Below are 25,636 nucleotides of genomic sequence, written 5' to 3'. Positions count from 1 at the left end.
AGCGCGACCTGTGTAGCTAACATACAGGCCAGACGCAGTGAATACAATCACCAGTCCTCTCCTGCTAGAAGGGAGCGATAGTCTGCAGACAGCATTCAGAGCTACAGTCACTCTTAGCTTACTGTACTAGGAAGGGAGCGAGTGGCCATCGCTGCCGCTGTATCGCACATTGTGAGTGAGAGCGATGCTTTGCAGAGTCGCTGCAGTGCATCGCTCTCAGAGAGTGACAGGCAGCTCACAGCTGAGCTGTCAGGAAGCATCGGCCAGTTTGCGGCGCGGATGCAAATTAAACTATGGGGACCCGACCCCGCTGTAACTCAATGTCTGTGTCGGCAGACACTGTCAGCTGGTGGAGGCCCCCTGCGGGGTTCAAGATGGTGGGGGCCCCGGGGCGGGAGCCCCGCCTATAATCCGGCCCTGTGTACCACTATTCTGGATGACTATGGGATACATTTATCACATTTAAACATTGTGTAAGAGTAGATGCTTTGCTTCCCTTTTACCCGTTTTTAGACGTCTTAGAATCTCTTGCTGCTCTCCCTCCATATTGTGAAGGTGTCGAGATGAAATTACCATCTTAGCGGGGAGCAGGAATACAGGAGAATCCATTTATTTCAGTTCGGGTTTAGAGACCTCTTACCAGTGAGAAGCGGCAGAATCCTCCTGGCAGAGCCATGGAAAAAGCCATATTGCCGGATCACATGCAGAGTTTTTATTATTTTGGCAGCGGTGATTTTCCCTTTCTGTAGGGGGGACAGGGGAGGGAGATTTGGCTTTCTGTTCTGCTGAGGAGGTGTAAGGATTTAGCTTTTTTCCTTATTCAGGGAAGGAGAACGCTTTGGAGAACGGCCTGAGTGTGTGATATTATAAGACTTACATTCAGAGCAGGGATCCATGTTACATACACAGTTATGAGTGAGGTTTAGGGGGGGGTCACTAATGCACTCTGGGGTACACACAGGGATTTGTAGCTCGGTTGGACTGATATTACTGCCATGAAACTTCTGTTCTCTCTAACCTCGTCGTCACAGCGCTTTGTTTTTGCCATTAATGTAGGGAGTATTGAGTCGGTGCTGCTGCGTGACAATATATTAGGACAGAATTTATCATGTAATACAATGGGGCACATATAATAATAGTTCCTTTATTTATATAGCGCACACAGCTTACGCGTCGCTTCACAGAGTTTGCCAAATCAGTCCCTGTCCCCAATGGGGTTCACAATCTAATCAACCTACCAATATGTTTTGGAGTGTGGGAGGAAATCGGAGGACCCGGAGGAAACCCACGCAAACACAGAGAGAACATACAAACTCTTTGCAGATGTTGACTGGGACTTGAACTCAGGTCCCCAGTGCTGCTAGGCTGTAATTCTAACCACTAAGCCACCATGCCGCCCTATACACGTATCCTGTATTTTTTTTAGACTTTTATTGGCTTTCCTTCTGCTCAGATGTATCTTAGCTTTTTTTTCCTTATTGATACATGTGGCGTTTAGTCTGTAGTGAATTTGTGACATTTTAAAACAAAAGTTACAAAAAGTCTCCAAAAATTGCAAACAGCTACTTTTTACGTCTGATCGGGGGCAGCCGTAGATTTGCGCAAAAAATAGTGACCTTACTTTCACGTTGGGATTTAGGTGATAACTCTGGGAACACTGTAGAAAATGAAACATTGCTGAACTTTGAAGAGAGACGCAAAAAAAAGTCACAAATGAGCACAAGAGCCATGAAAAGTCAAAAAAATTTAAGAAAAGGGCATTAACCATAAAGTACAATGTAGAAGTAGGAGGTGTAGATGCTGTTCTATGTATAGTCATAAATTGTAATTAAAGGGTAAAAGTATTGATAACATATTGATAGAATAGATCCTCAATATCAGATTATAGGGGGTGCAACACCCTAGACCAGTGATGGCGAACCTTTTGGAGATCGAGTGCCCAAACTACAACCAAAATCCACTTATTTACTGTGAAGTGCCAGCATGGCATTTTAAGCAGTAACTTATTGCTACCTGTTCTTCCAAATATTTCAATCGTATCGACCCCCTGAGGCCACCAATACAGTTGAAAGAAGAAAGGCAAATTCAGACTCTCGTTGTAGCTGCTTTCCAGGGTCTCTCTGTACAGGAAGAATGGTGGCTCCAGTGGATGTGCTCGAAAGATAATGCAGTTTTGTCAACACCTTCTCACTTTTCCAAACAGCCGATGAAGTATCGCTTAACTTTCCTGGGACTGCAGGAAGATTTGTTCCTATTTGGTGAACTCTGTGCTGGATCAATGGCCTGAGTGCCCACATGTGCCAAAGGTTCGCCACTACTGCCCTAGACCCTCACCAATCACCTGTTCTCAGTAGATATTGGGGCTTATTTACTAAGTGTTCGTGGATCACACTTTCAGGGGGTTTTTTTCCGACGTGTTCGGGATTTGCGCCGCTGGGACAGGTATTTAACAGGGGATTGTGTTGCATGCGATCGGATTTCGGCGCAACTGCGCTGGCTTTCATGCGACAGAAATCGGGAGGTGGGCCGTCGGACAATCCGACTGATTCGGACTGAGCACTAGATTTAACTTTCAAAGCTTAGCTTCCATTCAAATTATGGGGCACATTTACTAAGGGTCCGAATTGCTTATTTCCGTCTGTTTTTTTCCGAATTTTACCATTTTGTGCTGAATAGCCCCGGGATTTTGGCGCATGTGATCGGATTGTGGCGGATCGGCGCCGGCTTGCATGCAACGGAAATCGGGGGCGGGGCCGTTGGTAAACCCAACGGATTCAGAAAAAACGCGGTATTTTAAATAAATTGTGTCGCTTAACACGCACTTACAAGCACCAGGAAGAAGAAGGTGAACTCCGGTGGACCTCGGCGCAGCAGCGACACCTGATGGATATCGGGCGCACGACCTTAGTGAATCCCGGCAGGACGCGAATCCACGTCGGACAACGCGCCATGGGATCGTGAATGGACCAGGTAAGTAAATGTGCCCCTATGTACTTTAACCTGGTCTGACCACTACATAGAAAATGGCGCTGTCTGCTTGGTGTTGCGGGGTGTTGGATCGCCACCAATGTGGGACTTGGCATGTAGTCGAGATTTATGGTGCAGATTGTAGTAGAATTCTGCAAAACTTTGGCACAGTTGGTAAGTTGTCACAGCTGGTAGTTACATTTCAGGTTAGGTCACTGCAGGATTCTCTGCGGATGTTGCAGTGTATTATACACATTGATTGTTAGGTATCCGTCAGTTCTCGGCCAAGTCTTGTGCTGGCTGATAGATCGTGGAGTTTTATGTAAGAACATGTTGTACTGGGAATGCTTGGCCTGCAAGACGGAGAATCCCTGGACTTGGGAAGCAGCAGAAGTACGGATAATTCTGCAACATAAGACGCAGGCTCCACGTAGCTGGCAAACATCTCATAGAAATATTCAAGGAGTCGTAAGCTTCTCCGTAATATCAGGCCTCCGCTCACAGAATTGTATATCGTTCCCATATTATGAGGTAAAGAATGTATAAAGTGAGGGACACAACTAATAAGTGACCCTGTCACCAATGGATGGGCAACACGTGATGGAGGTCACTGATCACTTCTGGCCCAATTACAGGACGGAACAAAGAAGGCGGAGCAGGAGCAAAATAATTTCATTTTTAACCATTCCCATTTCCTTGGGGTTTGGAAATCCCATTACTTTGTCTAGGACCTAATGTGGTGCAAGGCCAAGTAATATATTTGGGCTGATGTATTACAACTGGCATTGTGTATTGGAGCACCAGGCACGTAATATATTGAAATTACTAAGAGGTTTTGATTTCTTACATATACCCACAAAGCACTTGTGCACCAAAATTGGAATGTCAGACAAGTTTTATGATACAGTTAATAGTAAATTTGGCTGGCGGGGGCATCGCCCCCCCCCCCCCCTCACTTTTTTAAAACTGCCATGTAAGGTGCAAGACAGGCGCACAAGGCATAATATGGTTGCCCCATTGTTTATAGTACTAGTCTCCACATATGTTTAGGAGACACCTTAGGAAACCCACCTAAGGCATACCTCATGTTATGCTACTGTTAGGAAAACTCTGGCATCTTCATTCTCCGGATTGGGGGCCCTCCTGAAAAAAGGGAAGCTGTGTGCAAAATGTGATTGAGTACGCCTGGGTGGGCACACTCCCACTGACACACCCAGAGAGCCACTGTCACAACCAGGGGCGTAAATAGGAGAAGCAGGGCCCCATTACAGATTTCTGAATGGGACCCCACTTACCACTTAAAAAAATACATACAGTATATACACACCATATATACATACATATAGCACATACACACACACTTACAGTACCATATACACCCATGCATTGTGTACACAGACATACAGGATATACACATACATACAGCATATTCACACCCAATACCCCAGATGCCAGGGCCCCCTGACATTGTGGGCCCCATAGCAGCTTCTATGTCTGTTACCACTGTGGTTACCCCCCTGGTCACAACTTGGAAGTAGGCGCACATGGTGTGCAGTGGCACAGGAGCTGCACATCACTCAAATAGACAGTCAGCTAATGGCTGTGAGCTGACAGTCATTACTGGTGGGGACCCTGGGGATCGTGCCCCAGGAGCCCTCCTTATAATCTATTATAAGCCTTATTATAGTATCTATTTGCCAGGCAATCCCTTTAAAAGTTATGGAACGGCACCCACTAGAAATCGAAATTTCCACCGCTAGCATATACTAGCTATTTTCCATAAGTGATGACATCATCTTTTATGCCACTAAGTGATGACATTATTCATACCCTAATGCAGAATTTTTTTTTTACAAGAGTCAAGCCACATCAAGGTCATTTGTACACCAGATCTATATATTAAAAAGGTGAAATGTATTATTTTTTAATATCGTGTCCCATTAGCGCAGTTCACTGGTCTTCGCCCGGCGCACAATGGAAGCATTGTCACGGTGTGTTCATTGGAAGAGCAGCAGCAGCAGATCTTGGCTCCAGTTATCAAATGACTGTGCTCATACGAGGCAGCAGCCTAAAACACCAATCGCTGCCGCGCTACCACAAACTGTATAAACTTTAATTACGACTTTCAGTTTTCATTGGTGTGTAACTTGGCCGAAACGAAGGCTCGGAATTAAATCTGGCACGATTGTTTCTGTTCTAAGCCAGAGGAAATTTTCTTAATTAAAGCAAAGAGCACGAGAAAAGTCATTGGATTTTTTTTTTCTTTTTCACTACAAGTTTACGGTATAAGATGTTTATTTTACTTTTCGCAGAATCTTGTAATTCTAAGGGAAATTGACTCCTTGACCCGTTTCTTGTAGTTTCTTGCACCTTCCATGTTATATAGAAACTTCATTGCTGCCTTCATGTTGAGGTCACTCCAACTAGAGGAGATAGAGCAGAACAAGAAGTTCACCTCCTAAATCCCAGCTGGTGCTTAGGTGCTAAGTAATCATGATCTGTAATGTCCTCCAGGTTTTGCAGTCAGATTTTCCATCCGTGATACAGTCAGGTAGGGTCAGGTTGAGGCTGTGTTTGGACTTGGGCAACTACTGAGATGTCCTCACTTACCTTTAATGAAATTTGGTCAAACAGATTGGGGCAGATTTACTTACCCGGTCCATTCACGATCCAGCGGCGGGTACTCCGACGCTGATTCTGGTCTTCCAGCGCCCGATGTCCACCAGGTGTCGCTGCTGTGCTGAAGTCTGTCGGAGTTCGCCAAGCTATGCTGGGTGCAGGTAAGTGCGTGTCGAGCGACACATTTTTTAAAAAAAATACAGCGTTTTTTCCGAATCCGTCGGGTTTTCCGATGGCCACGCCCCACGATTTCCGGCATGCCGGTGCCGATGCGCCACAATCCGTTCGCATGCGCCAAAAATCCGAGTCAATTCGGCGCAAATCGGTAATTTTCTGAAAGCCCGACAAAAAAAAAATGTGATTCGGGCCCTTAGTAAATGACCCCCTATTGTATCTAACTTTTGAACACTATGAAAAAAAATCTTGACAACCACTGGGCAGCTTTGCAGATAGGAAATCTGCAAAAGTATCGCAATCTCAAATTTGTCATGGTAATCATCTTGCAATACATATTTGGGGAATGTTAAGAACATCTGCACCCAATGTGACCTATTCAGTTCTCGAGAGTTTCTGAACCTGACATTGATTCAAGCAATCGTCTAAGATTTTTAGATGAGTTGGCTGGATGAAGAGCCATTGACCATTCGATTCGTGGGGACTTGTAGTCCACAATTCCTCAACCTCCATCCTCCTGCTGTTCTGAAAGTACAACTCACATAACATCAACATCACTAAACGGCTCCTCAACAAAGGAAAAAGTGGTATTCTTTCCATGCGTGCCCTTCCAGCATAAGTATATTTAGGCATAGAGCTTCACATCAAGTTGGCCTTTTCTGTTGCCCACAGAATGGCCTTGTGACATTGGGGGTCATTTACTAAGGGCCTGATTCGCGTTTTCCCGATGTGTTACCCGAATATTTCCGATTTGCGCCGATTTCCCCTGAATTGCCCCGGGATTTTGGCGCACGCGATCGGATTGTGGCACATCGGCGCCAGCATGCACGCAACGGAAATCGGGGGGCGTGGCCGAACGAAAACCCGCCGGATTCGGAAAAACCGCCGCATTTAAAAAAAAAAAATCTGTTGCGGAGCTTGCACTTACCTTCACTCAGCCCGGCTCGGTGAACTCCAGTGCGTTCCGATGCTCTTCAGCGCAGCAGCACCACCTGGTGGACGGCGGAGGAACTACCTTAATGAATCCCGGCCAGACCCGAATCCAGCGCAGAGAACGCGCCGCTGGATCGCGAATGGACCGGGTAAGTAAATCTGCCCCAATGTCTTCTAGAGGATACTTTCATAAAAATATGGGATTTCTTGAGTAACTAGAGCTGGTTTCCATTTAAAGGTAGGTAGAGTTGTGAGCTAAACTCAAGTAGAAGGATGGTTTCACTATCATCATAGACCGGGGTTCTTAACTGAATGAGTAAACTCAATGAGTAAACTTGGCACTTTAAAATGTTATCTATTTTGGTTAGCAAGGGTCAACACCAATCTCATGGAGATTTCAGGTGTGCCCCAGCTAAACAAATCTAACCATGAATTTAGACCTGTAGACTACATCTGTAGGGTTTCAGAAATTATAGAAACTTGCACTTTCACATCTGGAGAGCCTCAAGTTGGTGAATCCAGGTGTGGAGTAATAGCCCGTATAGTCCATGGCCATGGTCAACTATAGTAAATATAATTTTAATGGCTCAATAATTTTTGTATCTTTTGACATTTCATCTATGCTATTATTTTTACTTTAAACTAGGAACCCAGTGAAAGTTTTTGGTCAGAGGGATCTAATACAGAATGTTTAAATCCTTTGTTTGCCAATGGAAAAAAAAAATTAAACGGCCGACTGAAGTGTAGAACAGAACCTACAGTATTTGAGCATATCACTAAACAGAACGAAGAATAACAAACACATTGACTTACAAAGTGCCTCGAAGAGTATGAAACTTTGGGGGGAACCAATCTCCACAGCAGGTCCCCTGAAAAGAATACAATCTGTGCCGTCAGATTAAATCTGTTATTTATTTTCCTCCGCACATGTTTCCAGAGGGAAAAAGTTCAACAGGATGTATAGATTTGTCGAGTTTTGTAAATACCGCTTCTGAGGGACACAAAAGCTCCTTCAGTGAAGAAGTTGGCACAATGGGATAAAAGTGATTGAATGGCCGCACAGCTGTCACGCTATCAGCTTGGTCCAATGTCTCATGAGTGAAGGTATTTATTTGTATAACCATCAACCATACGCAGTCTGTCAACAGAGAGTCTAGTCTTGCATCGGCCAAAAAGATGACATTAATAAAACACATTAACTTAGCAATATACATTGTTTGGTGAACCTTTTCGTAGAATATGAAGCATCAAAGTTGAGTTTCGATAACTTTATTTATTACTTTGCCGAATCTCTTTCTCTGTCTGTATTCCCATCCAAACCAGACTTTCGACCACTTGAAAAATATAGTTAGGTCAATTGTTAGTAATGGTTGTCCATACGTGTGCATCTTTATAGATTTTTCTTTTCCATGGATTTCAATCCAGCTCAAGTGTTTGACTTATGCTGTATAAATGGGCTTGGGTCACCTGGACACGTATGGCACTAGATCTCCATAGGTTTGTTTTTGACCACGTCAAAATGGCTTCCACCAAAACCACCAAAACTTTTGACTCCAAAAACTTGGGTCACTAAGTGTCAATAGGATTAATTTTGCCTGGTCCACCATGGATTGGCCATTCTCTGGATTACCATTCAACCTTCAAACTTTCACCTGTGATCCAAAAGCAGACGGGTCAATTGTCCTTCATGAAATGGACTTTGGTTTTTTATTTGTCTTCAGAATATGTAGATGTTGTACAGATGATAACACTGCATATGATGGCATATCTCAAGATTGTACATACCATATATGCTAGAGTATACGCCGAGGTGTCTAATTTTACGACAAAAAAACTGGGAAAAGCTTAGCTACTCCTTTCAACCTTCAAACTTTCACTTGTGATCCAAGAGCAGACTTGAGTCAATTGGCCTTCATGAAACGGATTTTGTTTTTTTATATGTCTTCAGAATATGTAGATGTTGTATAGATGATTACACTTCATATGAAGGCATATCTCAAGATTGTACATACCGTATATATGCTAGAGTATACACCGAGGTGTCTAATTTTAACACTAAAAAACTGGGAAAAGCCTAGCCTCTCCTTCCCGTCGTCTATGAATTGTTGAGAAGTCTCACCTCATTCATTAAATGTCCAGCAGCAACCTCCTTATACTAATAAAAATGTCCACAGCAGCCTTCCCTTATCAACAAAATATCCAGTAGCCTCCTCTCATCAATAAAATGCCCAGAAGAGCCTCCTTAATAATGGAATGGCCAGCACGCCCCCCTTTATAATGAAATGCCCCCCCTTAAAATAAAATTCCCAGCACCCCCTCCTTTATAATAAAATGCACAGTAAGCCCCCTGTATAATGAAATACCTAGCATGCCCCCCTTATAAATAATTAACTTAGAACTTATCCTCCCTGATCCACACTGGTCTACCCGGCAGTGCGGGTAGAGGCATATCTATGAGTTCTGCCCACGCACACCCTACAACGTCAGTGGGAGGTGGCACCGCCACATTACAGTGTGTGCACGGGCAGAGGCATTGACGATGAGTTGCGGGGAGCAGTAGGGTAGAGTAAGCATATACTTGATATACTTATATACTTGATTATAAACCGAATGTATTGTGTAATTGTGCTGCAAAACTCGGCTTATTCTCGAGTATATATGGAGAATTACCAATGATCAGCCCAAAAAAATCTAATTTGTCATTATTTATATAACTCTTATCAACAATAGGTAATAAAATGATGGAATCCCTCAACACATTAATATTTAACTATATTCCACCATGGATAAAGTGCATGAGCTTCAAAGTTGGGCCAGATCTCTTCTTTATGAGGACCTCTCGGGGCCGGGTTGTCAGTCAACATTCCTCTATGCTATTTTCCCCTTTTTCAGCTAGACAACTTTACAAACCATAACAATGATTGCCAGCTGTGCTGCCCAGGAGGCTCCGCTCAACCTGTAGTCTTTTAGTTCCACAAATCACCACCATAAATTTTGAGTAATAAGATTTCCCAAACATGACTATGTACACAGCAGAACTATGTGTGGGCCAGATTTAGTCTGAAATTATTGGATTTCAAAAGTTTTTTCCAAAATTTACGCTACAATGTAAAACATATAAACATATAAAAATACATATTTATGGACAGTTATTTCTTTACATGATCTCTCGGCTTCATGGTGGACCAGTAGTCATTGGTTTCAATGCTACAAGCTTAGCTACAAACTCTGGAGTCCATTACATAATAACATGTACCGTACCATTATTTCATACCATATAACTATAGGCCTATATGTTTCGTAAAGACTAAGCATATAATTGTATAATTTCTTGCATGTTGGCCACAATGGGATTGAGACCCAGTTGCGTTTGCTACTTACAACCCCTCTACAAGGATGTAGATACCTGTCTGGCTAAATCTCTAAATCAATGTAGTATCTGTCGTCTGTTTCTATTGTTACTACAATATTAGCAGGTAATTGACTTTGTTTGGGTGTTCCTCTGAGGTCCCACGCACTAATGCATAGGTTTATGGTAAAAATATTAACTCATAGAATCCTGACACATTATGAGTCAGATATTTCCAAGTCGTAAACACTGAGTAGATCTGTCAAGGTCTTCCTCAAGCACACAAAGTTCTGATGATATTTCTAAATGTTGACTAACCTATTTCCTTAGCAACTGTTAACACTCTTTTGTTTACTTTTATTTTGTTTTTTATCCATCTGACCTAGACCAGAATATTTGGGGGTCTTGCACCATATAGACATTACAGTTGAGTCCCCAATCTTCTTGAATGTTATCGTAAAGGTTGGTCGGGAGGGGAAGCCATAGACCAGAGCATTTCTAAACTTTCAAGGTCAGTTTGAAGGGGTTTTCCCACAAACAAAAGTTAGGCCCTATCCACAGGATAGAGCCTAACTTGCTGATCAGTGGGGGTCTCAGTGCTGAGAACCCCACAGATTGGAAAAATGAGGGGTCCGTCTGACCTCTGGTTGCCCCATCACACTAATGGAGCAGACGGCCGCACATGACTGTTCTGCTTCATTAATCTCTATGGAAATGATGGAAATTGCCAAGCGCCACGCTCCAAGATCTCCGTCAGCTCCATAGAGATTAATGGAGCAGAACAGTCATGCGCGGCCGTCTGCTCCATTAGTCTGACGGAGCGACTAGGGGTCCGACGGACCCCTCATTTTCTCGATCTGTGGGGGTCTCAGCACTGAGACCCCCACTGATCAGCAAGTTAGCTGAGCAACCCCCACTGATCAGCTAAGTTTAGTTCATTGAAAAACCCCTTTAAGACAAGGTGAAACTTTTGATGTCCTTCCGCATGAGAATGAATGCTCTGGAGGCAAATAAACTTTTTAAAATTGTTTTACTTCTCATTTTTGTATTGGGTGGTCAGGAAGGAAATCTTTCTACCAAACATCTAAACTTTATGACCGGTTTAGGGCAAGGTGACGCTTTTGATGGCCTTCAGCTTGTTCCAGTATCCTCCGAGATAAATTATCTTTTTAGGATTTCTTTTGTTTCTCTTTACTGACTTCAACTCAACATTTGTGTTATTTCAAAGCCTTTATACCCTGAGCTGTTAGAAAAGACCATAATATGTACCAGCCACGGGGCTGATAAAATCACACCCTCCACGTACAGTATTCCAGACAGACTGTCCATTTACATAAATACCCCTAGCCAAAGTTTTCAATCTCGAGCACTATGTTGTCACGAAGGAACATTTTTGCAAATTGATGTCATTCATAAAGTGAATTTTACTGTCTTGCCCTGGTCTTGCTCAGTGTCTAATGTAAATATGTGCTTCACTCATCTCGGTTCTCAAACTATTTATGCATGTGTGAAGAGGGAGCTGTCTAAGCCAAGCATTACGTTTATGTGAACATTGTCTACCAACCATGACTGGGTGGTAATTGTTACCATTTACATTCCTCTACTGTGTGAGCTGCACCCGCTGCTTACGGTGGAGACTTTCTTGAATGGAAGCTCCGTAGACTTGACCACTACCGGCCTCCATCGAGCTGTTTACCTCTTTCTTTCTTTAGTTTGATTGGAATCTGTCGTCCTGATTTTCAACATCTGCTCTGCTCCTAATATAGAAAGCGTTTTTTCTAAAAAAAAATGTTTATTCCAATTTTTTTTCTTAAATTCAGAAAAATTGAAACATGTTACTCTACTGTACTGGGATTTTTAGGGGAAGTATGACATGTTTATAGGAAGTCGTTGGGGATTGAGACTTTAAACCTTTTTTATCTATATTTATATACAATGACGCACAAACTAACATATTTCTGTAATTATGTCTTGAAATTTAAGTTAAAAAGCACAAGAAAGAGATCAATGGGAATATTTTGCAATATTTAAAGGGGGATTCTGGGATCAGAGAAGTGATGAGATCGAAGCACTCAGATAAATGTTCTCCTTGTGATCTCTTCACTTCAAACCAAGCACACTGCCTTACAGATTATAGTGGCTGTGCTTGATATTGCAGTTTAGCCCATTCAAGTGGCCATGTCACAAACCAATGTGACATCTCACCAGGGCCCTAACAATGTATGGGGTAGAAGTGAGTCAGGAGATGAGTGGCACTCCCAGTGTGCTTAATGGTTCCCACCTTATGGTGCAGGGGAGGACCTTATGGTGCAAGGTAGTGGCTTTAGCAAGGGACTCAAACCTGGAACAAAGATATTGAAAAACGTACAGGCTCTTGATTGCAGAACGGTAGGTCAGTAGCAGTAACAAGATGTGCAACTTTCCACATGGTTCCAGTGGCTGTGCAAAATAATGTTCCCTTTCATGCAGTTGCCGAATTTGGTCTTTAGCATTGTAGTGGCGGTCTTCAGTGCTGGCTAAATCCTCTCGGAGCTGTATCAGCTCTGTTGCATCAGCAGCCCAAAAGTATTACTGTGGCTTCACACAGAGATCTCCAGTTGAGAGCCAGGGTAGAGCCTATATTTATAGACTTTTGGACTCTGGAATGTTCTGAGGAACCAGCCAATCAATCAGAAAGAGCCTGCATTCCACCAGGGGATTATAAAATATGCATTTAACATGTACAAAACAGGATAGCCATTTAGTAACAGAAAAGAATGCACTACATGTACAAGCACCCTATGTGTACTGTAAAGGGGATTACCACAAGATATCTGAGCACGTAGATAAAGGTGTTGACAGCTCTTAAAGGGGCACTAGAGAAATTATGCGGTGAACTGGTAATAGGGTTGAACCCCAAACAATCTCATATTGATCACCTATCCTATGGATTGGTGATGCCATTAAACTTTGAATACCCCTTAAAAGTTGAGAATACCTAAAGTTAACTTATATCATTCCCCTGTTAGAGCATTTAGAAGTTATGGTGGTGGGCTGTAGTACTCAATACTCTGTTATTCATACCATTTGTAGGGGGAGATGGTAGTGATGTACTCCTCTACCGATTCAGAAAGCACATTGCATAGGCTGAATCTAATGTGCATGTATACGGGGATGGAGAGGAATAGCCAATAGCTAACCAAAAGTGTATGGCTATATTACATGGTTGTCTATAGTTTTCTAATGAACGTTCAGATTTACTTAAATGGGGCTGAGCTAAACAAAGGTCATCCGATGAATTAACGTTTAACGGGACTGATGCCAAATATCGAACCCCCACCAATCTTGATCGTTGATCAATTTTTATTTTAAACTGGAAAACCCCTTTAAATCTTGAGAAAAGTTAACAATATCGACATGAAATCTAAAAAGATCAAGGAAAATTCAGCCTAAAGTTCACTATTTACTATACTTCCCCTTTTAATAGAAAACAGAAGAGTTACAAACCTGTCATCCAACCTGACCCAGAGGTGTTTCACTATATTATTATTATATTATAATTTTATGGAAATTTAATGATTCAGATTATTTGTTTCTTAGTTTTTGCTCTGTATGATATTACTTTGCTCATTCGTGGTTATTGCTAAGTCTTCGAGCAGCTCCAGGCCCGGGTGTTAATACCCCAATCGGAGCATCTGTTAGAGAACCGTCTGAAACGTGGAATTATGGATTTCACATTTAAGGAGAACCACAGCAGGTTTACATTAGAGGTGGAATTAAAGGGGCGCAGGAGGTAGACTATGTCTATGAGGGTTTACTAACCTGTTTTGGGTTTTTATGGTTGTAAGTGGTGAGAACGTCTGATTTGTGTCATATGAATACAACAAGATGAAGTGTTTCCATCTAGACGTATGTCATAATAACTCGACTTCTATTTTCCTTTGTCGCTCTTAGTAGCCGGCATTATACCGCTGACAATGATGTGTTATGGTACTGACATCACTCTCTGTGTAAGAACAAGTCACACATTATAGACAGGCGTTTCATCCCTGCGTCTGGGAGACTGCGCTATGCATCCAACGAGTATCACACAGTCACAGCCCAACGTAGGAAAGTCCTGAAGTCAAGCCCTATGAAGCCCCTCCAAACCTCCAGACTCAAAATGAGTGCCTTCAGTTCTACAGCATTTAATACCTTAATTTTTTTTCCAAAAATAGGTTATTTAAAGAGTTAATCCTGTTTGCATTTTTATTCAAATTAGGGTTTTGGTGTACCAGGTGTAAGGCCAAGACCGTGAAGTGCAGTGTATTTTTTCTGAATATGTCTTGATTTTTTTATAACATATTTTTAACATCTTTTACTGAAACGTTATATGAAACTTGGTCTTATAAAGGGAATTGTCAGGATTGGAGGTTGTGGATCCTCTGAACCACCACGGTAGATGGTACTAGCCGACACCTGGGACCGGAGTCTAAGTGGCACCCGGTCTTCTCCAGAGCCCATCGCAACGCAGGATGGTCTTGCTGTGGTGTGGTTCCACCAGGCAGTTCCACAGGCGTGACTTGTCCGCGGTGGCAGCCAAGGCGAGGTACAGGAATGACAGGCAATCTCGTAGTCGGGGACAGGCAGGAGGTCAGGACGGGCAGCACAGTATTAGAGTCGGAGACGTAGCAATAGGTCAAGGCAGGCAGCGGAGGAGCGTAGTCAGGAACGGAACCGGGGTCACAACGGGAAATCACAATAATAGCGTAGGGCATCAGAAAAAGCTTTCTCTAAGGTATAAAGAAGATCGGGCAGGGAGTGATGGGAGAGGCAGGTGCAACACCCTCGCCGATGCAATCGTGAGGTAGTGCTTGCGAATGAGCCCCACATGCATGTCATCACATAACACAGGGGACATTGCAGTGGTTAATCCTGCCTGGCAAGGCAGAAGTTAAATGTAATGTGTGATGTAAAAGCATAACAACCAATCACATGTATTGCATTCTGTTTCTGTAAGCTGAGAGGTAACTGGAGGAGCAGCCACCACCTGACCAAGGAGAGTTACAAAACCCCTTGCGCAGAATGTTCTAGAGAAGTCTCTCTCAGGAGAGAGAAGAGAGCAGTCTCTCCCAGAAGGAAGAAGAGACCGGTCCTGGTCAGACCTGAGGGTCTGCAGGACACCAGCTAGAGTTCTAGTCAGTCAGCACACCAGACCCAGAGCAGGAAGAGCCTAGCCCCTGCCTCTGAAGAGGGAAGTTAGGAGTTAGTGTAGTGAGGAAAGGGGTATCATCCTACCTTTAAGGGTGATACCTGAAGCCCCTGAGAACAAGCTGAAGCATCCTACTAGGACACAGCTACCGCCCAGCCTGCCATCTGCACCCAGGCTGGTGCTCTGCTCCTGCGGCTCCCTCCAAGTACCTCTCCAGCACTCCATCTACTCTGTTAAAGGCACGTTTGCTGAAGTTCCTGCGGTTCCAATAAAGAACTGTAAGTTGTTTTCTTCAACCTCTGCCTCCGTCTGGTCCCTGCTACTACAACTACCATCATCACCGGCACCCTGTCTACCACACAGAGACTCATACTCTAGACACCAAAGGGTTGCCCCAGGGAGATCCGCTATAGCAGCCTCTCCCTCATCATTTCTTGCCAACACCACCCTGCTGGAGACCTGCCAGGCTGTAGGACAGCCCTCCGGTTCCCCCATACCAAGCACCGTGACACAAGCGTGCTTAGGCCGCAACCGCCAGCCACTCAGGTACTGCGGGCCCAGGCTGACTCCAGGCCTCACCTCAAAGGCTAGGCCCCGGTGGGGGATGTTGCAAGTGGCGTCACGAACAGGATATTTACTTCTGTGCCTTATTACGGCTCAAAGACTATCCTTTATTACTAAAAACTGCATTGCCTAACCCTGCTGCCATTCGGGTATAGGCCCAAGAGACTTTGTGTGTTTCTGCATTGGACTGTGTTACTGCTGCCACGTGCTGTCGAGCGCCGCTCCAGCACACAAGAGGTTAATCCCTGCACGAACTGTACCAGCTCTGCTACATCGAGATTTTACCTCAGAGAATCTGTGGCGCAGCAAGTAATTCCAGCCCGCCAAAATCTTCACTGGCGGGAAATCTAGACGACGCACCAAGCTCCACCCACGCGCGAAGGGCGCGAACCCCGCCTCCTGTGGCGCAGGAAAAATTAGAGCCCGCCACAGTTCTTGGCGGGAAGAACTTGGACTCCTCCCCCTGGCGCGACGCGGACTTCCTGCCCCGCCTCAGAGAAACGCCAGAACTCATGCGGATTTTGGACAGTGAGGACTGCATCATGTGGGGTCCTCCGCCATTTCCTCCAGTGGAGCGTCCGGAGTTCTACGAAATGTTAGAGACCATGGTCGTGGTTTCTGCACAGCCGGTCCGGAGGCCCTTTGCTGGGCACCGGCTGCATCGAGGACTGACCCGAGCCCTCGTCACCCGGAGGTACGTCCAGACGGTGACAGAGTACCAGCTACCACCCGGGCGGTTCCTCGTCCCTCTCCCGGTTGCCATGCCGATGCCCCGGGCCCATGTGGAGGCGCCACGTGGTGAGGCCCCGACTCCGGTCGAGCCAGCGCCTGGGCCTACTGCTGCGGTACCACCTGCTGCGAGGCCTGCTGTCCCTGCTACTCGGCCTGGCAGCCCTGCCGAGACGGTTCCAGCTCCTCCGGCTGCTCCTGCTCCTGTTCCGGCAACTGCCCGACCCACGCGGAGACCCGAGCCTGCACCGGAGCCACGGGCCCCAGCACCGACACCTCCGCAGCCTCGAGGCCGAGGTGAGGCCACCCGCCAGCGACTCCGGGACGCTGTCTCGGAGCAACGCCGTCGTGAGAAGGAGGCCCAGCGGTATATGGCCGGCCGGTCTGCAGCTGGAGCCTGGGTGGAGAAGGACCGCACCACCGGCATGGTCCGGTATTTTGATAAAAAACGTGGCTATGGCTTCGCCACCCAGGACTACACTGGACGGGAAGTCTTTATACCCCGCCGGTCCGTCAAGAGGCCTGATCTGCCGGAGAGCCAGCACAACTTGAAGCCGGGCGAGTGCATTGAGTTCTCCCTGCAGGAGGGTCCCCGAGGACCGTGGGCGGCTGGGGTGATCCGGATCCCTGACTCAGATGAGGACCGCTACTTCCCGTACGAGGACGACGAGTGGCCGGAGTCTCCAGACACTTCCTCCTCTTCGTCTGCGAGTCCACAGGCGGTGACCCACGTGAATGCCCCATCCACGATAATCGTGAGTACGGGTCCCATTGCCATCCATGGGCCGGGCATGATACAGGGCGCCACCCCCGCTGTCTCCCCTGCTGGGAGCCTGGCTAGGTCCCGTAGCTCCTCTGTGGGAGAAGACGTCCCGGCTGGCGAACCTTGTCCGGAGGTTCCGTCTAGGCCCGCATCTCCCCTTGCTGGTTACCAATGGGGTGATGACCTGGCCCCGGAAGAACCGGAGCTGGAAGGAGCCTCGGCGCTGCCGCAGGCCCCCATTTATGTACTACTGGACCCCTCTGTGGTCCCTGGCTCAGTTGAGCCCCCGGCTGGAACAGCCGACATCCCGGGCGACAGCGCTCCTCCCCCTGAAAAGCAGGAGGATATTGCTGCACCTGCAGTACCCGCTACTGCCACCGGGTGTCCCCAGCCGGAATCTCCTACTGCTTGGGAGATACAGGATTCCCCATTGGATCCTGAACTCAGCGATACTGAGTGACCCCTGATGGGCTGAAAGCCTTCTTCAGGTACTTTGTCCCCATGTACATATTGTATCTTTCCGTCCTTTCCCCAAAGAGCCAGAGACTGTCCTGAGACTCTTACCCTTATTTATCTCAGTCAAGAGATTTCTTCAAAGGACTCTGTCCCTCTACACTAGAGGAGACCCTTTGCAACTCTATTGCACTTTTCCCCACATCAAGGGCTGTGCCCAAAAATATGGACTTTCCTATTGGAGACCTTCTGAGAGACTGTTGCCAATTTTGAGGAAAAGTTGCCATTTATTTATTATCATTTTTGCACTTAATGCCTTCCTTCTTTAGGTACGGACATTCTGTTTGCACATTCATGCCTTTCCTTTTCAGGTAAAGAGACATTTGCTACCGTGCTACCCTGAGTAGCCTATTTACCTCTGTAACGTTTGCAACGTTTAAAGATTTGTACCCATTGGGCTCCTAAGCCAATGTGAGCTTACAGTAAGCTTGTACTCTGTCTATACGCCAGTAGTATGCATTAACCCTTTCATAGGCTTTACAGGTTGTAGTGTGGCTGTGTCGGACCGTCTTTCTTGTTAAGCACTGATTGTTACCTTAACCCCAAACCGAGGTTTGCACATGGGGGTAGTCCGTAAACTGCGGGTCCTACGGGGACCGGGGGTGTTACAGAGTTAGCACCTGGATGCCACTCATTCTATGGGTAAGGACGTCAGGAGGTACTCGTGTCGCATATGCTACGGCAATGCAGATAGACACCTTATATAATTGCCGCCAGGGAAGAAGTGTTTACAAAACAAATATACAGGCCTTGGTGCAAGGAGTGGATTACAGGACATGACACCACACCTTTCCTACTGTACAGTTCGGTTTAATGGCGTCAGCGACCAACTGTCATGCAGCTACATATTTTTGTCTTAGTCCGACACCAACCCAGGTGCCTGTCTCCAGGACCATGGGCGGTTTGTCCCTACACCTTCACATAGCCTGCACTTCCCAGAAGTGCCTTTAGCCCCCTCTGTGCCCCAAAACATCTGTAGTCGAGCCGAGGGCGGCTCTTGCAATTGCCCCCGGGGTATGCAACACCCTCGCCGATGCAATCGTGAGGTAGTGCTTGCGAATGAGCCCCACATGCATGTCATCACATAACACAGGGGACATTGCAGTGGTTAATCCTGCCTGGCAAGGCAGAAGTTAAATGTAATGTGTGATGTAAAAGCATAACAACCAATCACATGTATTGCATTCTGTTTCTGTAAGCTGAGAGGTAACTGGAGGAGCAGCCACCACCTGACCAAGGAGAGTTACAAAACCCCTTGCGCAGAATGTTCTAGAGAAGTCTCTCTCAGGAGAGAGAAGAGAGCAGTCTCTCCCAGAAGGGAGAAGAGACCGGTCCTGGTCAGACCTGAGGGTCTGCAGGACACCAGCTAGAGTTCTAGTCAGTCAGCACACCAGACCCAGAGCAGGAAGAGCCTAGCCCCTGCCTCTGAAGAGGGAAGTTAGGAGTTAGTGTAGTGAGGAAAGGGGTATCATCCTACCTTTAAGGGTGATACCTGAAGCCCCTGAGAACAAGCTGAAGCATCCTACTAGGACACAGCTACCGCCCAGCCTGCCATCTGCACCCAGGCTGGTGCTCTGCTCCTGCGGCTCCCTCCAAGTACCTCTCCAGCACTCCATCTACTCTGTTAAAGGCACGTTTGCTGAAGTTCCTGCGGTTCCAATAAAGAACTGTAAGTTGTTTTCTTCAACCTCTGCCTCCGTCTGGTCCCTGCTACTACAACTACCATCATCACCGGCACCCTGTCTACCACACAGAGACTCATACTCTAGACACCAAAGGGTTGCCCCAGGGAGATCCGCTATAGCAGCCTCTCCCTCATCATTTCTTGCCAACACCACCCTGCTGGAGACCTGCCAGGCTGTAGGACAGCCCTCCGGTTCCCCCATACCAAGCACCGTGACACAAGCGTGCTTAGGCCGCAACCGCCAGCCACTCAGGTACTGCGGGCCCAGGCTGACTCCAGGCCTCACCTCAAAGGCTAGGCCCCGGTGGGGGATGTTGCACAGGTTTAAACAGATTTCCGGGAAATGGCCAGCGCCAATTAACAGTGTGCTGGCCGTTTAAATTTCCTGAAGCTGGCGTGTGCACGCGTCTCCTAGGGCGCACACAGACTGCGGACAGGAATCAGAAGTGGGGAGAGGTGAGGAGCGTGACTGCTGCACCGGCGAACACGTAGGGGTATGGGTGAGCTTGCAACCTGCGATATGGGTCGCAGGAGCTCCCTTGAACCCACGTGACAGGAATGAGGCATCTCAAATTTAAAAAAGATAAATTTATTTAAAAGGGAGCACTGGGTTATATTACAGTGCAAATGATCCACCCTCTCAGGCATAAAAGAAAAAAAAAATTATGCACTTTTACAGGGACCCAATCATAATGCAACTCCTCCGATTGCTTGGGGCCCCCAAGATGTGAAGGTGGGGGGGATTGATCAATTTTTTATTTATTTATGTTATTGTAAGCAATTTGTAATTTTCTTAAATTAAATTTTTTGAGCATTTTATTTTTCCCAATCATCAGGAGAGGTGGGAGGTATTGGTTATATATCGGTGGGATTAGGAAAATATGTAAGCAATTGCAGAAGAAAACTGATTTCCGGTTGCACCTGCAAAACCTCTTGTGGGCAGGATTAAAAATTATCTCCGATCTCATGTCTCAGCCTCTGGATTCAATGGGGCAGATTTACTTACCCGGTCCATTCGCGATCCAGCAGCGCGTTCTCTGCGGAGGTTTCGGGTGCGGCCGGGATTTATTAAGGCAGTTCCTCCCACGTCCAGCAGGTGGCGCTGCTGCGCTAAAGTTCCCCGGAACGCACTGGAATACACCGAGCCGGGCTGAGTGAAGGTAAGTGCAAGCTCCACGACACATTCTTTTTTAAAAATGCGGCGGTTTTTCCGAATCCTCTGGGTTTTCGTTCAGCCACGCCCCTCGATTTCCATCGCATACATGCCAGCGCCACAATCCGATCGTGTGCGGCAAAATCCCGGGGCAATTCAGGGGAAATCGGCGCAAATCGGAAATATTCGGGTAACACGTCGGGAAAACGCGAATCGGGCCCTTAGTAAATTACCCCCATTGTCTACGTGACCACCACGATCAATCAACTCTAACAGTAATTGTGTATTTGATTTTATAAAAAGTAGACATATTTATTAATAAATATTTATTTCCATTTTTAGCACCAAACCAGACCCCAATCCAGTCGACGGCCAAAGCACAGACACACCTTCACTGAAATATTACGACCACATGCCCTCCACTTCATCATTCCCCGAAGACCCCGATGATGAAATGCTACCACCTCACCTCCTTCTACCAGACAGTATTAGTCAACTAGAAGAATTTGGAAAACAGAACAACTGGCACCGGAAACACCACAGAAACCAGCGCAGGAGGCAGTTCAATGACCTCTGGGTCAGGTTGGATGACAGGTTTGTAACTCTTCTGTTTTCTATTAAAAGGGGAAGTCATGTCAGCAGATTTTTGACATCCAAGTTCACTCTTCATGAATCTCTAAATCCTCTGAGAGTTCTCATGTTTTAGCACATGGTCTCATATTTAGGGTCGAGGTCTTCATTTTTACAATACGGATGATGCTGTTTCATGCCAAGAGGAAGAATTAGTAGAATAGATAGCAACTCGAGGGAACTGTGGTTGGTGCTTGTGTTCGAGGACCACCAAAGGAGGCACATGATACGTTTGAATGTGTGGTCCAAGCTTGGGTGGGTTGGTCAAAATTCTATGTCAGGGTCCATGGGATTTTAGGAAGAGGTTGTTGATACAAGTCTACAAATATTAGAAGCTTTGTTAGAGGAGCACAATCTGTTATGACATAATGGGAGAATTGAGACTTGTAAGTCTCTATATGGAAGCCTGAGGTTGGACATTGGTTAGGAGAAGTCAAAACAATTCTTAATGGACATGATAATGTTTTTGAATTTATTCTTCTTTGTCCAAGTTTAAATCAATTTCTAAATTAAATTTACTCACTTCGGCACAGTTGTGATCATCGTAATTTAACCCATATCAGAGTTACTATGGCTATGGGTGGTTTTTACTAGTACTTATCACTACTTGTTGATTAATGAGTGCTGATTTTTAGGACCTCCTACAGTCCTGATAATGGAAGGGATACTAGTTCCTGATAGCACTGTCATAAACTTGTATTAATACATATCAGCCAATCGAAGGATATAGAGATACCGGGAGTACTGACAAAGCAGAGGCCTTAACCTATGATGAGACAAAAGGTGTGTCTTGGACTCAGGGGCGTAACTTGGAGAGGCAGGGCCCCATAACAGATGTCTGAACTGGGCCCCATACACCCTCAGAAAATATACATATTTGTATGCTCACACATTTATACACTCTTACATACATACATACATTTATGCACCGAAAAATATGCTGCTCAATGTGCAGCATAATATGTATATAATGGTGCACATCCTCCATTCTTTAATGTGTCAGGTCAGATACCGGGGCCCCCTTACACTGTGGGCCCCATCGCAGCTGCTATGGCTGCTACTGCTGTAGTTACGCCCCTGCTCGGACTACATCAGATGACCTGTGTACACAGTAGCTAAATGGTGCCCAATGTTTACAGCTCTTACCTAATGGAATTGATCCAAAAAGCAGCCAAATACTTACCCTTCTCTGGTTCCTGGTTCCAATAGTGGACACACATGCTCCATGGCCTTCAGCATGGTCGGAAGTGTCAGGAGGAAAATCTGAGGAAAATACTTACCCTTCTCTGGTTCCTGGTTCCAGCAGTGGACATCCATGTTCCAGCACTCTTGGCAGAACTGGAAGCATCAGAAACAAAGTCTTAGGTTCCTGGTTCCAGTATTATAGTGGACATCCATGCTCTGGCATCTCGGAAGGGCTGGACACGTCAGGGGTTATGGGATATACTGTGGGCAATCAATGGCCACGGCAGGTGTGCTCTTCATCCAGTCCCACTGAGACCTCTGATTAGTTCAATGGAGTCCAATATCGCCCGGGAACATCTGATCCTCCCTGGAACAGGTATCTGCTTCAGCACTGGGAGTTTATTCAGAGTATGTAAATTTTAACATTTTTTATACTTACCGTACTCCTACCTTGTTCCACATAAGGATTTTTCAGGATTGCTCGAAATACACCAAGGGTGTCTGGTTCCACTGTAGTAGAGAGGTAGGTTAGGTATATGAAGAGGGCCGATTTGCATTATGTCTACCTTCCGCTCATCCTCCTTGATTGGCCCTGTTGCCTACAATGTATCTCATGCCTTACGATGGCCCACTGAAAATATTTTTAGATCTAAAGACTCTAGTCAGTAGCCGCTGTGAAATTGTAGATTACATGTTCTTCGGTAAATCCCATGAACCTTGCCTCTGATCAGACCGAGTGTTTTGGGGAATACTTCCTACCATCAAATCAATCCCTATTCCGAGTCTTTGATTCAATCTTCTGGGCTTTGGAGATACCTTGTTGCCTCTGTTATGTCATATAATCGCTCCGTGTTTTTTACTTCATTGAAAGTCTCTAAATGTTGCCGTTACAACTAAACATTTAATTTCCTCTGACTGCATCTGAAAGGTAAATTTCCCGGTATGAATCAGATCTGTTTCCATAACAGAGAGATGGAATGCGATACCTTTTCATTAACATAGGAAAATAATTTCCTCTTGAAAGCCAGACGGCACGACTCGGAGCGGGAGCTTGCGGTGAGCTCATTCCTCGCCATATGGCGGATTTGACGCTTTACATTTTCAGCATCAACTTTTTAAAAAATTCTGGCTACAAGGTTTTACTCCTTCAAATGAGTATTTAGTGAGTTGTTGCACCCATTCATGTCTCGAGATTTTACATATATCTCATCTAAGCCAAGAGGAGGTGACTGGAACATGGAAAAGTATTTGCCCCCCTTCCTGTGTATTAAGGTTGATGAATAATTTCATGTAGCGAAGCATTTTGTCAATTGGCCGTGAAGGCCATCTACAGGAGCCCTCAATTTGTTTTAGATTGAACTCTTCAAAGAAGACCTGTCACCACCGAAAAATACCCCCACCAAATATGTTCCCCCTAATCCTGTCCCCAGCCCCTTAGTATTTATTCCATTTTTATTAAAATTTGTGTGTGCAAACTTTGTTTTAATCGATCCGACCTCTTACCATATAAGAGGTCGGATCCTCGTACGGGTCCCCTGGCAGTCGGCCGTATTCATTAGGGGGCCGGCCGACGCACCACCTCCACGCCCCTGTCAGTCTTCCAAAAACAGTGCCACACCATGGTTTGTACTGTTATTGCATCTTAGCTGTATAGAAATGAATGGAGCTTAGATGCAATACCACACACTACCCATGGCGAGGGGAGGAGCTAATAGTGTAATACCGTATGGGATTTGTTAATAAGAAAATTAAGTATAAATATGAGCACTGTTTTTGGGTGTGCTGTAAATAGATACAACACTATTCAAAGCATCAATATGTAGCTTCTGGTGCCGCCTTCAGGATAATAATCGTCTATGTTCAGCCGCCACACTGGACAAGACTCACGTAATAGGAAGTGGGATACAGGAACTAACCGATTGGTGCACTCCAAATGTAGTATACAGTATTAAGATATTAAGAAATATTAGTAAGTTATTCTCATTTACGTCACAATGCGTTTCGGGGAATACTACCCCTTTCTTAAGTGCAAAATTCAGACTGATTCTATGGGTGGTCTGGCCCACAGGATTTTAAAGAAGAAATAAGGTACATTTTATTTATACTTTTCAGTCACTAATCATTTCTAAAGAAGAAAATTCAAACAAATTCAGCATCCAATCGAACCAGGGGTGCACCAGCCATGAGGCGAGTTGAGCCTCTTTCCTCAGACAGCACCATTGCAGCAAAATATGGAGAAATCATCAGGGGAGCAGCCTGCTACAAACCAAAACTTGGCACTTAAAGGGAACCTGTCATCATAAGTTGGCCTCATTACCAACTACCAGTATACTGACAAGCAGCTGAACTGTTTTTAGATCATGTTTCTTTCATGGCCAAGATTGGTGGCATCATCCAGAAAATCAACTTTAAAGTGAGATGTTATTTGGTTGTATAAAGTCAGGGAGTTGGAGAGTTTAACACTGAAGTTAAGCTCTCCGAGCCTAAGAACACCTCCCTGTGATTGACATTGTAGGCTTCACGAGATCAATGATATCCCAGGAAGCAGGACCGTCAATGACAATGAAGTGAGCTTTCTGAGGAGGAGAGAGCTTGGCTTCAGTGTTAAACTCTCCTCATCCTTGTCTTCAGAAAAACAATTTGCAGCTCAATTAGAAGTTGATTTTCTGGATGATGCCACCACACCAGGCCACCATCATGGAAGAAACATGATCTGGAAGCTGCTTGTCAAAATAATACAATTGTTTTTTGAGGCCAATATTTGATGACAGGTTCACTTTAAAAAATCATGTTTCTTCACTCTAGATTTCAGCCTGGGTGTGAGACACTGCAAGGAGGACTAAAAAAATAACCTCAGGCAGCAGAAAGTGTAGGTTCACCCCTGATTGGAACATGTCACTGTTTGACAGGCCCAATAAAGTAAAGAAGGAAAATCTAGGGGTCCTGGGTCTGAAACATAATAATTGGTACCCATTGCCCAGCAGAAGACAAGTCCATTTGGGTCTGACTAATGCAATGACAATAGTCTCTTCACATATATTGTAGAATGATTCTCAAATATTCTAGAATATTAGATCTTCTTGGTGATATATTCTACATGAAGATGTGCAGGTCAATTATGGTCGGAGAATGGTCCATAGCATCATTGCCTCTGGTGGGCCCATGATACCAAGTTCATGATACAAGATAGGTTCTTTGGGTTT

The 25,636-nt window shown here is 45.4% G+C and overlaps 1 protein-coding gene across 1 annotated transcript in view; it reads left to right on the top strand.

Annotated features, from left to right (window-relative positions):
- The window catches only part of TRABD2B (TraB domain containing 2B), a 222,931-nt gene that overhangs the window by 178,538 nt on the left and 18,757 nt on the right, over positions 1-25,636 (top strand). Inside the window, exon 6 of the mRNA XM_072127052.1 lies at positions 20,961-21,212. Within this exon, the coding sequence (XP_071983153.1) occupies positions 20,961-21,212 (252 nt within the window). The remainder of the gene's footprint in view (positions 1-20,960; positions 21,213-25,636) is intronic.

The sequence above is a fragment of the Engystomops pustulosus genome, chromosome 10 (assembly GCF_040894005.1).
Source record: "Engystomops pustulosus chromosome 10, aEngPut4.maternal, whole genome shotgun sequence".
Lineage (NCBI taxonomy): Eukaryota > Metazoa > Chordata > Amphibia > Anura > Leptodactylidae > Engystomops > Engystomops pustulosus.
Note: the sequence above shows the minus strand (reverse complement) of the source record. Positions and strands in the feature narration are given on the sequence as shown.